This window comes from Corythoichthys intestinalis, chromosome 10 (assembly GCF_030265065.1).
Source record: "Corythoichthys intestinalis isolate RoL2023-P3 chromosome 10, ASM3026506v1, whole genome shotgun sequence".
NCBI classification, from domain to species: Eukaryota; Metazoa; Chordata; class Actinopteri; order Syngnathiformes; family Syngnathidae; genus Corythoichthys; species Corythoichthys intestinalis.
This window is the reverse complement of record NC_080404.1, coordinates 9,868,551-9,883,158: the sequence shown is the minus strand read 5'-3', so window position 1 is coordinate 9,883,158 and position 14,608 is coordinate 9,868,551. Positions and strand designations below refer to the sequence as shown.

At 40.8% G+C, this 14,608-nt stretch overlaps 1 protein-coding gene across 1 annotated transcript in view; it reads left to right on the top strand.

Moving 5' to 3' along the window:
- zmp:0000000760 (collagen alpha-1(IX) chain) overlaps positions 1–14,608 on the top strand; it is a 36,114-nt gene that overhangs the window by 7,752 nt on the left and 13,754 nt on the right. Inside the window, exons 5-9 of the mRNA XM_057848289.1 lie at positions 112–165; positions 5,895–5,948; positions 6,026–6,079; positions 6,178–6,231; positions 6,319–6,372. Coding sequence (XP_057704272.1) covers positions 112–165; positions 5,895–5,948; positions 6,026–6,079; positions 6,178–6,231; positions 6,319–6,372 — 270 coding nt within the window. The remainder of the gene's footprint in view (positions 1–111; positions 166–5,894; positions 5,949–6,025; positions 6,080–6,177; positions 6,232–6,318; positions 6,373–14,608) is intronic.

Genomic DNA, 14,608 nt, shown 5'->3' with positions numbered 1-14,608 from the left:
AACAATTGTTCGTTGACAAAATATTTTCGTTCTCGTTGACGAAAACAACACTGTATGAAAGGTTACCCCTGTGAGATGAAGCATGCTGACCTTTTATTTTTTCTTGCGTAGGGGCACAGAGGTCTTCCCGGAAAAGACGGGGATCATGGAAGACAAGGAAACTGGGTAACAAAGGACTATTATTTGCTGCACTATTCTTAAAACTATTTTTTAGATTGATGGGTGGCTGTACATCACAATAAAAATCAAATGTGAGATGACAGCTGTGGAAAATACCACAGCAGGGCGGAAACAGACCTGGATCCAGAAGCACTTTGGGATAGTAAATGCGGGGGCTCCTCTCATAGATAAAACATGTCTTTCCTGTAGTAGATTGAGGTGGACGTCAAGCTATAACTCGACCTGCACATGGGATGATGAATATCTTCTTCATTTTCCGGTGTACTGTGACAAACTGGCATGTGATCACAGGATTTCCGAGAGCTGTTCTTTTGGAGGAAGTTGAACTAACAAGTAAATTGAGGAGCTAGCAGGAAATCATATGAAAAGAACTTTAGTGTCTTCATCAGTGTGTAAGCACCCACTGGGCACACTGCATTGTTTTGCCTCAAAAAAAAAAAAATCATATTTTGCATTTTCCATCCTTCCATTATTTCTCCAGTCATAGTCGTCTGAGAATAGATATTTTTGTCTCCAACTGATTGCTTTAGCTCAACCTACAGTAGGTGATATAGCATTGGTTCCATGGCAGCATCTTGGAGAATTTGAAAGCCAAATATCATAAATAGAAGAGAAAAAAAAATGATTCCGCTATTAGTCCTTACGGTCCTTAGAATTGTCATAACTTTTCTCTCCCTTACGTCACCCATGATTGCTCATGATGCACGGACAGAACTAGGGATGTCCACATCGCGTGATTAGAAATCGGGCCGATCGTGCAGTTTTAATTAAAAAAATATGTTTTCTGCTTCATGCTCGTACAGCCTCTCAATCTCCTTCTTGATGCTATTCTTGTTCAGCAGGCAGGTAGAGCTTGCTACTTGAAGTTAACGCTGATTGACAGGTTTGTAGCTTTGATCTTGCGTGTGAAGGCTCTGTAGCTCTACGATCAAATGTGTCAATCATCATTTGGCTTGTTACAATCGCTTGCTTGTTACTATTGGTAGTGTGTTGTGGCAACTCATTGTGTAAGTGAGAGGCTGTTCTCAGTTGTGTGAGTGGATTTGAGTGGACTCAATGAAGCATTTAATAAAGGCAAGCATTTTTCTACGTTATATTGTTTAAAAATTAATTCACATTATGAAGGTGGTACGGCAGGACACTAACATGTTCAAAACTTCTTTTTTTTAACAAGGTTAGGTAAAATATGGCACATCATCACAACTGTATAGAGCAGTGGTCAGGAACCTTTTTGGCTGAGAGCGCCATGAACACCACATATTTTTTAATGTAATTCCGTGATAGTCATACATGTTTAAAACTAAAAATAACAGAAATGTGTGCATTTTATGTTATTTCAACACTTTTAAAGTACAATAAGTCTCTGAATTTTTAATAACATTGTTATTCTGTTGCTAATCAATGATGAGTATTTCTTACCTTTAATGCGACTTCTGGTGCTGCATGGTTTTGCTGATGGCTTTGTAGTAGTAGGCCAAATGAAGCCTCATGAAGCAAAGAAGCTTTGCAGCCAATTGGTTTGCACATGTAGCAAAGCTTCATGGTGCTTCATTTACTCTATGGCGCCATTAAGTGGTCTAGAAGCCTAAAAGGTCAACAGTGTTAAGAATTCAATGGCTATTTGCTTAAAACCCTTTCTTGCCAAATGTATCACATTTGATACACTTAGAATTTTATGATTTTGAGACTAATTCAGAATTTGTAGACTAATTCAGAATTTTGAAATATCCCTTCTCAAAAAAAAAAACAAAAAAAAAAATGGATGCAAGTCAACAGGTTCCATGAGAAAAAAATGATTTAGCAAGGGTTACAGATATTAGAGCGCTTATTATTTATCTATTTTTTTCATTTTTACAAATTTGAAAAAAATGTTTCATTAAGACCTTATTTTTTCAAATTTTGTGATTCTCTGAAAATTGCTTCATATTGCAGGCATTGCAGGGTTAAGACAAAGATATGAATGTGCTTGTGTTAGTAATTTAGTATGTGAACAAAATACAAGTGCTAAGGATAATTTTTTATTCATTTTTATTTAGAAATAATAGTGGCTGGCTTCAAACTTTTTTTTGGACAATATTTCACCACCTTTAGAAAATATTCTTTCACAAGGCACAGATGAAGCTGAGGTGCAGAGTAATGTGAGTGCCAGTTTATATAAATTTGGGTAGGTATTTTTATGTTTCTCCCAGTACACTAATGGATTGTTCATTCTGTTGATGTTTGGTTCAGATAGGTACTTTTAGACCTCCAGGGTTGTATCAGCTAGGGTGTTTGGGGATTAATAAAGTTTTTTCTCCCTTACCTTATTGGAAGCAATCAAATGAAAATGTTCCCATACAGGGGAGGATCGCCTTTTTCGCGCAGGTTCCATCACAAGCAACGGACAAGGCTTGAAAAAAGATTGCACAAGTTGCACTGTTGCGCACAGGTGTAACAAGTGTAGGAGCCCGAAATCCACAAAATGTGAGATAACAGGCGATCGCCATTGCGTTTTGCAACTAATAGTAGTAGTCTGTACTGTGTTTGCAATGCGCGCCAAACGTCGGACTCTGACCACTCCCGAAGTGATTATGTGATGCAGCCGGCCGGCGAGGCTTTACATGCCACCACATCCGGGTTTTGCCGAAATGACGCGCGTCTCGATACAAGCTTTGTGGAAATGCCCCTCCCATTACTCGACACAAGCTTCGGAACCTCGGCCCATTTCGTCCCATCACTACTTTGTAGTGTGGTTGATACGTGGTGGGGTTAAGCTTCATACAGGCATTGAGAAACTTGCATCTCTTTTCATGTTCCCGAAGAACCGCCACGAATCCTGATTTTTCCCACCACGCACGGAGCACCATCATTGCACACCGAAAGTTTATCCATCGATAGATTTTTTTTTCTTTAGCAAACTCAGTGATGGAATTGAATAAATTCTCCCCTCTTGTTATCCCATGCATAGTCAAAACTGCAAGGCTTTCCTCATGTAGTGTGTCACTGACAACATACCTTGCAATCACGCTGAGATAAATTGCTTACGTCTGTTGACTCATCCAAAGCGAGAGAAAAAAAAAACAGCCGCATTTATGTCCTTCACTTGCGTTGCCTAAATTTGATTTGACATCATGATGGTACGATCGTGAACAGTTCTTGCCGACAGAGGCATGCCTTTTATCCGTTTAATTATCTTGTCTATGTCCGAAAAGTCGTCAAAAAGTTCACTGGCAACATCAAGCATGAATGCTTTGGCATACTCCCATCTGTGAATGGCTTTCCGTTTCTCACACGTGCTAAACCGCCAGCAAAGCTAGCCGAATTCCAGTCACCTTGTTGGGTCCAAACATGTAGTTGCTGCTGATTAGCTTGCACTCTTGATAGTAGCTCTTGACATGCTTTCTTCCTGTTGTCCCCCGCAGGAAGGATATTTTGATGCAAATGTAGTATGGCGGGTGTCGAAGTGCCGCTTTATATATGACCTTTTCATAGATGCATTTTTATCATTGCATATTAGACACACCGCAGAACCTGCTATCTCCACAAAGGCATATTCCTCTGTCCATTCCTGATGAAAACTATGATGCTCCTCGTCTTTTTTTCTTTTGCCATCTTCTTAAAAGGGTTTCTAAAAATAGCTGACAAACGCAGAAAATGAAACTAAAAACGAGGGAAGTTTGCTTGACACACATTCGCACATTGGCCGCTATTTTTGACAGCAAAATACGGCGACCCCACTTGAACAGTGTCTCTGTCTCATCTGCAGTGCCGATGCGATTGATGGAGAGATAAAAAGATAGACACACCAACATGTATTTTTGCAACTTTCCCACTAAAATTTCTGCGACCTGGCTTTCTAGTTGCCAGTGACCGTCGCCGTTTCGCGCAATGTGCAAAGGAGTATAACGATTTTTTTTTTTTTTTTTTAAATAATTTAAGATTTGTCTCCGAGCCAGATGCAGCTGTCAAAAGAGCCAGATCTGGCTCGCGAGCCATAGGTTCCCGACCCCTGGTATAGTGTGTGGAGAGATTTGCAATCGAATATCCTCTTTGATATTTTTTAAAAATAATATTTCAATGTTTCATGAGATTTTGCCCTGTATATATTTGATATGTCGTTTCCAGTTATTTTTTTCATCAATAATTAACCCCCAAAACCTGTCTCATGAACTTTCTCAATTTCAATCCCTTCTACTATTATCTTCAACTGTGCATTCTTTTTACAGTTCCCAAATAATATTATTTTAGTCTTCTCTAAATGTAATGATAATTTATTATTATGGAACCATATTTTTAATTTGTTCATTTCTGTTATTATTTCCTCCTGCAATGGTAATGTTATCCCCTAAGTGAAAAATGACGTGGTACATTATCATGAGAGCACACTAAGCCCAAACAGTTGGCCAAGACCCCCTAAAGTCCATAATGACACCATGTCTGCTTTAGTGGAGTGTGAAGTTTGGCACGTTAAGACTACTTTTGCTCATGGAGAACATCACACATTTAAATTATTGACTTGTTGATGCTGAACAGTCACTGTAAAAGGGGAGCAGACCTCAGAAAAGTTTTTATGAGAAGATTTGATGTATATAAACTGTCAAAAATTACATTTAGATTTAAGGAAAAACAAACAAGTCTAATTAGGTTTTCATCTGGATGATGACAAATGTGAATTAGGCTTTTTTTGTTTTGTTTTGTTTGCATGACTGTGTGTGTTGAATACGTATCTAAGGAAAATGGCCTCACTGCCTGGACAAATTTACAGTATGCCTGCCTACACAGAACAAGATTCCAGAGCCATTCATGCTACATTTTCATATCCTGAGTCTTCAGCTGGAGGTCATTTGAGAGTAAACATCTGTCTTTTGTAACTCTTTGAATTACAGAGGCCCAACATGTTTATCCCTTCCCCTGCTTGCATCCTGACGAGGCGCTTTCCTGGCACACATTTACAAACTATTTTGGGTGGTCTTTTTTTTTTTTTTTTTTCATCTAGCTTTAACTTCTTCACCATAGAAATGTGGTAAAATTCATGGTCTTGCCTTGGTTTTGCCATACCGTCAGCCATTTGTGAGGTTAACTATTGATAAAATCATTCGATGTTCAAATAAACAGACAACATTGAAGGCCTTGTTTGTTGATCCAGAGCAACACTTTTCTTAGGTGGTTAGCATCTGTCTAAACAATAGCGCCCCATTTAGTCGCATTTATGCCTTCTTGTATTTATAAAGTGCAGTTGAATGTTTATATGTACATTTTCCACTAATGTGACTAAATTTAACAGCTATTACCGTATATTGTAGTTTCAGTCAAACGTTTACTCAACCTCCGGCCCAAAGGAGCTGGATCAGATGGTCATCCCTTTGATGTCTATTCAACTTAGAATTCACACAGCTTGCTAAAAAGGTCATCGAATATATGAATGTAACACTGTCAGTGACATTTCACCTAAAGCACAAAAATAAATTTTGACCATTCTTAACAAAACGGCTGATGATAATGATATGGATCAATGTTTTGCGTTTGGACTGATGAAATCGGTTTGTTGCTTAACAAACATCCAGATTAATATATCATTATACCCTTAATATACACCTCAATTAATTATTGAGATGAATACAAGTGACTCTGTCATTAAGCTGTATCAGGCAAAGGTTGTACAGCATTTTGTCTTTGTACTACTTCCAGTTGCATTTAATAAGTCTGTTTTTTTTACCTGCCAACTTGTTTTGCAGGGAATCAGGGGAAATACAGGAGACTATGGCAACGTGGGTGAGCCAGGCCCTAAGGTAAATTCTGTCTACACACCCCTATCACTTTACACTTCCATTTGTGGTTAATAATAGTTCACATGCGTCATCCTCAGGGTGAGATGGGAAGCAAAGGAGAAAAAGGAATGAGAGGACTTTGGGGTACAGCGGTAAGCAATTATATTGTACAGCACAACTCCCCACCCACACAAGCACACCAATACAACAAAAAGTCTAATACAATATCACAATTCCTCTCTCTTTGCAGGGAGAGCGAGGACCCAAGGGACTTAAGGGACTAAAAGGTGCAGCAGGCTTCAAGGTGAATTAAGGCAGTAAAATCAGATTGACATTGCAGAATTTTCACTGATTTCCATTGCTTAAGATGACAAATTGACTCTCACTGTAGGGTGTCCGTGGATCCTCTGGAGATATTGGAAAGACTGGGCGGCAGGGAGAAGTCGTGAGTCTACTGCCGGCATACTGCACTATACTAACAACATACAGGATCTGTATATGTGTGTATATATGTATATGTGTGTATATACATTCCAGGCCAAACGTTTGTACACATCTCATTCAATGCAACACAAATGAAGGTCCAAACCCCATTGATAAAGCAAAAAATTCCACTAATCAACCCTGAAAAGGCATACCTGTGAAGTCAAAAACCATTTTAGGTGACTCCCTCTTGAAGCTCATCAAGGGAATGGCAAGAGTCTGCAAAAAGTAATCAGATCAAAGGGTGGCTACTTTAAAGATACTAGAATATTATACGTTTTTTGTTTATTTCACCTTTTTCTGCAAAGTACATAATTTGACAGGTGTTCATTCATAGGCTGCGTTTGAGTTTCCCTTGCTCACTTGCTCTAAGCACTTGCTCCGACGTCACACGGAGGCAACTAGGAGGGCGGAGGGAAAGTGGGCGGAGGGTGAGCGAAAGACCTGCCCTCGTTCACTCACAGGCAAGAAAATCATTGAACAACCATAAGGTATTGGATTAGCGCTATAGTGCCTATTCCAAATCAGTAATGCCTCCATAAATTCTTCCTAGGGATCGCCAAATGGGGCCACTTCAAACCTTTGGGGGGCACACCAAAAAATAAAAGCCATAATTTCATGTTTTTACTATGTTGTCGTAATAAACAGGCCAGTGGAAAACTGTCAGAAAGAGTTCAGGACACACCTACTGATATACTTTTGTTGATTGTATTTTGTATACCATTATATTGTGTTAATGTGCATAGTCTATAATAATCAACATTTTGCGTTCTGCAGCTACTACAATTCTGACATTATACCGGCGAGGGGGGTGACCAGTAGGGTGGCCAACAAATTCATTGGGGGGAGCCGTGACCAGGCTTGGCCACCCCCTGGTGGCACCATTATTCCACATCGCACAAAACATACAGCGACTCATGCCAATAAGGAGGAGACGTATTCCGCGCTTGATGGCAATACGTCGGTACCTGGGAATTATCAAAATTATTAGTTTTGTATCAAATTTTGTTTGGGCAATTCATTATTTATTTGTCTATACCTTTTAATCTGTAGACCGATTTGTCGTTTAAAACAACGGTATTTGAGCTTCATTATCAACCCCGCATGAACATATTTTCCGTGCACCATTGCAATGAATTGTGGTATATAGTTAGCTTTGTAGTGACTATCGTTGTTGACTCGATCACTAAACCCTCTAAGGGTCCATCTCACCAAGTTCACTTCGCTGTTTAGGGAAATGGAAACCCCCCTAAGATGGCGGCGGGGATTCCCCCAAGGGGGTGTGCCTAGGGCAAGTGAGCGAGGGCACATTTAACCTGCGATTGAAAAGCAGCCATAGTCTTATTACCGTCAGTGAGAATTTACAATTTAAATAGTCATGAAAATAAAGAAAATGCACGAATGAGAAGGTGTATATGTATATATACACTCACCGGCCACTTTATTAGGTACGCTATGCTAGTAACGGGTTGGACCCCCTTTGGCCTTCAGAACTGCCTCAATTCTTCGTGGCATAGATTCAACAAGGTGCTGGAAGCATTCCTCAGAAAGTTTGGTCCATATTGACATGATGGCATCACACAGTTGGTGCAGATTTGTCGGCTGCACATCCATGATGCCAATCTCCCGTTCCACCACATCCCAAAGATGCTCTATTGGATTGAGATCTGGTGACTTTGGAGGCCATTTCAGTACAGTGAGCTCATTGTCATTTTCAAGAAACCAGTCTGAGATGATTCCAGCTTTATGACATGGTGCATTATCCTGCTGAAAGTAGCCATCAAAGGTTGGGTACATTGTGGTCATAAAGGGATGGACATGGTCAGCAACAATACTCAGGTAGGCTGTGGCGTTCCAACGATGCTCAATTGGTACCAAGGGGCCCAAAGAGTGCCAAGAAAATATTCCCCACACCATTACACCACCACCAGCAGCCTGAACCGTTGATACAAGGCAGGATGGATCCATGGTTTCATGCTGTTGACGCCAAATTCTGACCCTCCTATCCGAATGTCGCAGCAGAAATCGAGACTCACCAGACCAGGCAACATTTTTCCAATCTTCTATTGTCCAATTTCGATGAGCTTGGGCAAATTGTGGCCTCAGTTTCCTGTCTTAGCTGAAAGGAGTGGCACCCGGCGTTGTCTTCTACTGCTGTAGCCCATCTGCCTCAAAATTTGACATACTGTGCGTTCAGAGATGCTCTTCTGCCTACCTTGGTTGTAACGGGTGCTTATTTGAGTCACTGTTGCCTTTCTATCAGCTCGAACCAGTCTGGCCATTCTCCTCTGACCTCTGGCATCAACAAAAGCATTTCCGCCCACAGAACTGCCGCTCACTGGATATTTTTTCTTTTTCGGACCATTCTCTGTAAACCCTAGAGATGGTTGTGCGTGAAAATCCCAGTAGATCAGCAGTTTCTGAAATACTCAGACTAGCCCTTCTGGCACCAACAACCATGCCACGTTCAAAGTCACTCAAATCACCTTTCTTCTCCATACTGATGCTCTGTTTGAACTGCAGGAGATTTACTTAAACCATGTCTACATGCCTGAATACACTGAGTTGCTGCCATGTGATTGGCTGATAAGAAATTAAGTGTTAATGAGCAGTTGAACAGGTGTACCTAATAAAGTGGCTGTCGAGTGTATCTATCTATCTATCTATCTATCTATCTATCTATCTATCTATCTATCTATCTATCTATCTATCTATCTATCTATCTATCTATCTATCTATCTATCTATCTATCTATCTATCTATCTATCTATATTAGGGCTGTCAAACGATTAAAATTTTTAATTGAGTTAATTACAGCTTAAAAATTAATTAATCGTAATTAATCGCAATTAATCGCAATTCAAACCATCTATAAAATATGCCATATTTTTCTGTAAATTATATATATATATTCTGTAAAATAAATTGTTGGAATGGAAAGATAAGACACAAGATGGATATATACAGTGGGGAGAACAAGTATTTGATACACTGCCAATGTATCAAATACTTGTTCTCCCCACTGTACATTCAACATACGGTACATAAGGACTGTAGTGGGGCTTTCACTCTACTGTCATTTAAATCTGTCTATGCTGTCCTCACTCCGAAGCGTCTACTTTTTCCAAAGCTAGACAGCTAGTGAACGACGCCTTAATAATCAGACTTCTTCCTTTTTCATCTGATTTATTAATAAAATAGCCTCAAACCATTGTCCTCTTTAGACCGTCATAAAAAAAAAAAGTACACAAGCATTGCATTAGCAACAACGTTAGCTTAGCACGCTATACAGGTTCACTAAACATGAACAAAAAGCGTCTCATACAAAAAATAGAACATTTCGCTTACTAACATAATATGTACATTCTTTACAACAACCATACTTACGGACAAATCTTGTCCAAGGATCATATAAGCACTACATTACAACGTAGGCGTCAGCTCGAGACGTCGTGCAGCCATATTGAACTGGCAAGAAAAAAATAAACCATGTCGCAAAGTGACCACAAGAGTTCGCTGTTAGACAGCACAAAAAGCCTTGCTGTAAACTTACCAAAAGGCAGAATACTGTCTGAGCGGGACATGTGTGTTAATTGCGTCAAATATTTTAACGTGATTAACTAAAAAAATTAATTACCGCGCGTTAACGCGATAATTTTGATAATTTTGACAGCCCTGATATATATATATATATATATATATATATATATATATATATATATATATATATATATATATATATTCTATACGTATCTATGTATGTATATGAGTATTGAAGGAATCTGACCCTTCAGCCAGACTGCCAGAATCACGCCAGGCGAACTACCAGACCTGCGCTGGCACAACTCCAACAATCCGGGCTGGCAGGATCACAGCATTCCGGCCAGAAGGGCCAAACCTTTCGCGATCACCTTAGTCTTAACCCTTTGTACTGACTCCATTTTGAAAGATTTAAAGAAGGCTCACTGAAAACAAGTTGACAATTGAAAGTGACCAAAACGGCAATGCGAAACAGAAACACTCAGGCGGGGAGGCAAGCTCATTCCAAGGTCACCATATCAGAAGTCAACAAAAGGTTCCAGAGAAAAAATGACAACACTTAGGTCTCAAATACACCAGACTCATCTTCGTTCCGGGTCTGGCATGGCTCTTTGTTGACTGCGTGCCCCGCAGTACGTCAAAAACGGGCAAAACATACCGGCTGCACATGGCTGCCATGACATGGTCCGCCAACTCTGTCCTGTCGTAATGTGGCATTCAAAACAACGACAAACACACGGAGTCTGGACTCATCAGAGAAGCAGAGAGTGAAAGGTGGACTTGATTTGATTGAACATTTTTTCCCCGTTTTTTTTTTCTTCTTCTTTGCTTTAACCATAAGTTTGCGACACTATTCATGTTTTAAATTACATGACTTGCATACTCCCCATCCATCCTCATAGCTTTTGCTATGGCGTTCCATGCGTAATATTCTGATTGGATTTTTTCCTAGGCATCCTGAAGTGCACTCTACAGTGATGTTTTGTTCATGTAATGCGGGAGTGAGAAAGAGACAGTCTACTGAGAGCCACAGGTTGAGGAAGTGTTGTTAGCACCGTGTGTTAATAAAAACTGAGTTGTCAGCACGTCGTGTGTTTGATATAATTGCCAGAAAAACACACATAATAAGACACCTGGCAGCTTCCTTTTTAATGCTGTCCCTATAATAATGATGTGCTGCATCATAAATCACTTTGTGACTTTCCACCTCCGTGATGAAACGTTCTTCGTCCATGTTCGCTGGTGTTTAAACCGAGAATAAGACACTGGGTTGTTGACTCCAGGCCTGGATCCGCCCATTTTGACGAATGCGTCTCCGGCAAAAATAGGAAATACAGTGCCTTGCAAAAGTATTCGGCCCCCTTGAACCTTGCAACCTTTCGCCACATTTCAGGCTTCAAACATAAAGATATAAAATTGTAATTTTTTGTCAAGAATCAACAACAAGTGGGACACAATCTTGAAGTGGAACGAAATTTATTGGATAATTTAAACTTTTGTAACAAATAAAAAATTGAAAAGTGGGGCGTGCAATATTATTCGGCCCCCTTGCGTTAATACTTTGTAGCGCCACCTTTTGCTCCAATTACAGCTGCAAGTCGCTTGGGGTATGTTTCTATCACTTTTGCACATCGAGAGACTGACATTCTTGCCCATTCTTCCTTGCAAAACAGCTCGAGCTCAGTGAGGTTGGATGGAGAGTGTTTGTGAACAGCAGTCTTCAGCTCTTTCCACAGATTCTCGATTGGATTCAGGTCGGGACTTTGACTTGGCCATTCTAACACCTGGATACGTTTATTTTTGAACCATTCCATTGTAGATTTGGCTTTATGTTTTGGATCATTGTCCTGTTGGAAGATAAATCTCCGTCCCAGTCTCAGGTCTTGTGCAGATACCAACAGGTTTTCTTCCAGAATGTTCCTGTATTTGGCTGCATCCATCTTCCCGTCAATATTAACCATCTTCCCTGTCCCTGCTGAAGAAAAGCAGGCCCAAACCATGATGCTGCCACCACCATGTTTGACAGTGGGGATGGTGTGTTCAGGGTGATGAGCTGTGTTGCTTTTACGCCAAACATATCGTTTTGCATTGTGGCCAAAAAGTTCAATTTTGGTTTCATCTGACCAGAGCACCTTCTTCCACATGTTTGGTGTGTCTCCCAGGTGGCTTGTGGCAAACTTTAAAGGAGACTTTTTATGGATATCTTTGAGAAATGGCTTTCTTCTTGCCACTCTTCCATAAAGGCCAGATTTGTGCAGTGTACGACTGATTGTTGTCCTATGGACAGACTCTCCCACCTCAGCTGTAGATCTCTGTGGTTCATCCAGAGTGATCATGGGCCTCTTGGCTGCATCTCTGATCAGTTTTCTCCTTGTTTGAGAAGAAAGTTTGGAAGGACGGCCGGGTCTTGGTAGATTTTCAGTGGTCTGATGCTCTTTCCATTTCAATATGATGGCTTGCACAGTGCTCCTTGATATGTTTAAAGCTTGGGAAATCTTTTTGTATCCAAATCCGGCTTTAAACTTCTCCACAACAGTATCTCGGACCTGCCTGGTGTGTTCCTTGGTTTTCATAATGCTCTCTGCACTTTAAACAGAGCCCTGAGACTATCACAGAGCAGGTGCATTTATACGGAGACTTGATTACACACAGGTAGATTCTATTTATCATCATCGGTCATTTAGGACAACATTGGATCATTCAGAGATCCTCACTGAACTTCTGGAGTGAGTTTGCTGCACTGAAAGTAAAGGGGCCGAATAATATCGCACGCCCCACTTTTCAGTTTTTTATTTGTTAAAAAAGTTTAAATTATCCAATAAATGTTGTTCCACTTCATGATTGTGTCCCACTTGTTGTTGATTCTTGACAAAAAAATTAAATTTCATATCTTTATGTTTGAAGCCTGAAATGTGGCGAAAGGTTGCAAGATTCAAGGGGGCCGAATACTTTTGCAAGGCACTGTAGCCTAACCCATCCGGCTTTCTCTGGCACGCCAGAGATGGTTTGCAGTCAAACCGGAGCACTGACGCTGCCGGTATACGTTGAACAATAGGATATCATGTGAACTATTTTTTGCCGGAGCCGGACAGAACCCGGAACGAAGATGCATCTGATGTATTTGAGCCCTTAGTTAAACATTCAGTATTTTGAAGGCTCTTGCGGGGCGTGCCGTGGGCACGAAGAAGGGTGTGTTTGGGATTATATTTTGTTTGTGGATTGGACAGGAGGATTCGGGAGTTGTGGAGGGTTGTGGATTTTGCTACCTCAGCGTCAAAGGGGCTCATGGAGTCTTGTCAGTCATGTTATCAGTTGGATATCGAGCGTTCTCCGGTGCTCCTTGTGTTGGGACAGAGCGTCCCGCCATTTGTTCTGGACTGTCCGGGAGAACTGATTGGAAGAGTTGGTGCGTCAGTATTGCTCATGACGCACATGTTGAGCTTCCGTGATAAGCTATTTATTTTATATTGGGTGCGTTAGAGTAATACAAACAGTTAGTATCTTTTCTCGTAGGCGCCGCCTATCTCCCTCAGTATGTACAGTATATACAGTGGGGCAAATAAGTATTTAGTCAACCACTAATTGTGCAAGTTCTCCCACTTGAAAATATTAGAGAGGCCTGTAATTGTCAACATGGGTAAACCTCAATCACGAGAGACAGAATGTGGGGGGAAAAAAATAGAAAATCACATTGTTTGATTTTTAAAGAATTTATTTGCAAATCATGGTGGAAAATAAGTATATGGTCAATACCAAAAGTTCATTTCAATACTTTGTTATGTACTCTTTGTTGGCAATAACGGAGCCCAAACGTTTTCTGTAACTCTTCACAAGCTTTTCACACACTGTTGCTGGTATTTTGACCCATTCTTCCATGCAGATCTCCTCTAGAGCAGTGATGTTTTGGGGCTGTCATTGGGCAACACGGACTTTCAACTCCCTCCACAGATTTTCTATGAGGTTGAGATCAGGAGACTGGCTAGGCCACTCCAGGACCTTGAAATGTTTCTTACGAAGCCAATCCTTTGTTGCCCTGGCTGTGTGTTTGGGATCATTGTCATGCTGAAAGACCCAGCCACGTCTCATTTTCAATGCCCTTGCTGATGGAAGGAGATTTTCACTCAAAATCTCTCGATACATGGCCCCATTCATTCTCTCCTCTACACAGATCAGTTGTCCTGGTCTCTATGTAGAAAAACAGTCCCAAAGCATGATGTTTCCACCCCCATGCTTCACAGTGGGTATGGTGCAATTCAGTATTCTTTTTCCTCCAAACACAAGAACCTGTGTTTCTATCCAAAAACGTTCTATTTTGGTTTCACCTGATCATAACACATTCTCCCAGTCGTCTTCTGGATCATCCAAATGCTCTCTAGCGAACCGCAGACGGGCCTGAACGTGTACTTTCTTAAGCAGGGGGACACGCCTGGCAGCGCATTGTGTTACTGATAGTAGCCTTTGTTATTGTGGTCCCAACTATCTGTAGGTCATTCACTAGGTTCCCCCATGTGGTTTTGGGATTTTTGCTCACCGTTCTTGTTATCATTTTGTCACCACGGGGTGAGGAGGGATTTGAAAGTCTTTGTTGCCCAACGACAGCCCCAAAACATCACTGCTCTAGAGGAGATCTGCATGGAGGATTGGGCCAAAATACCAGC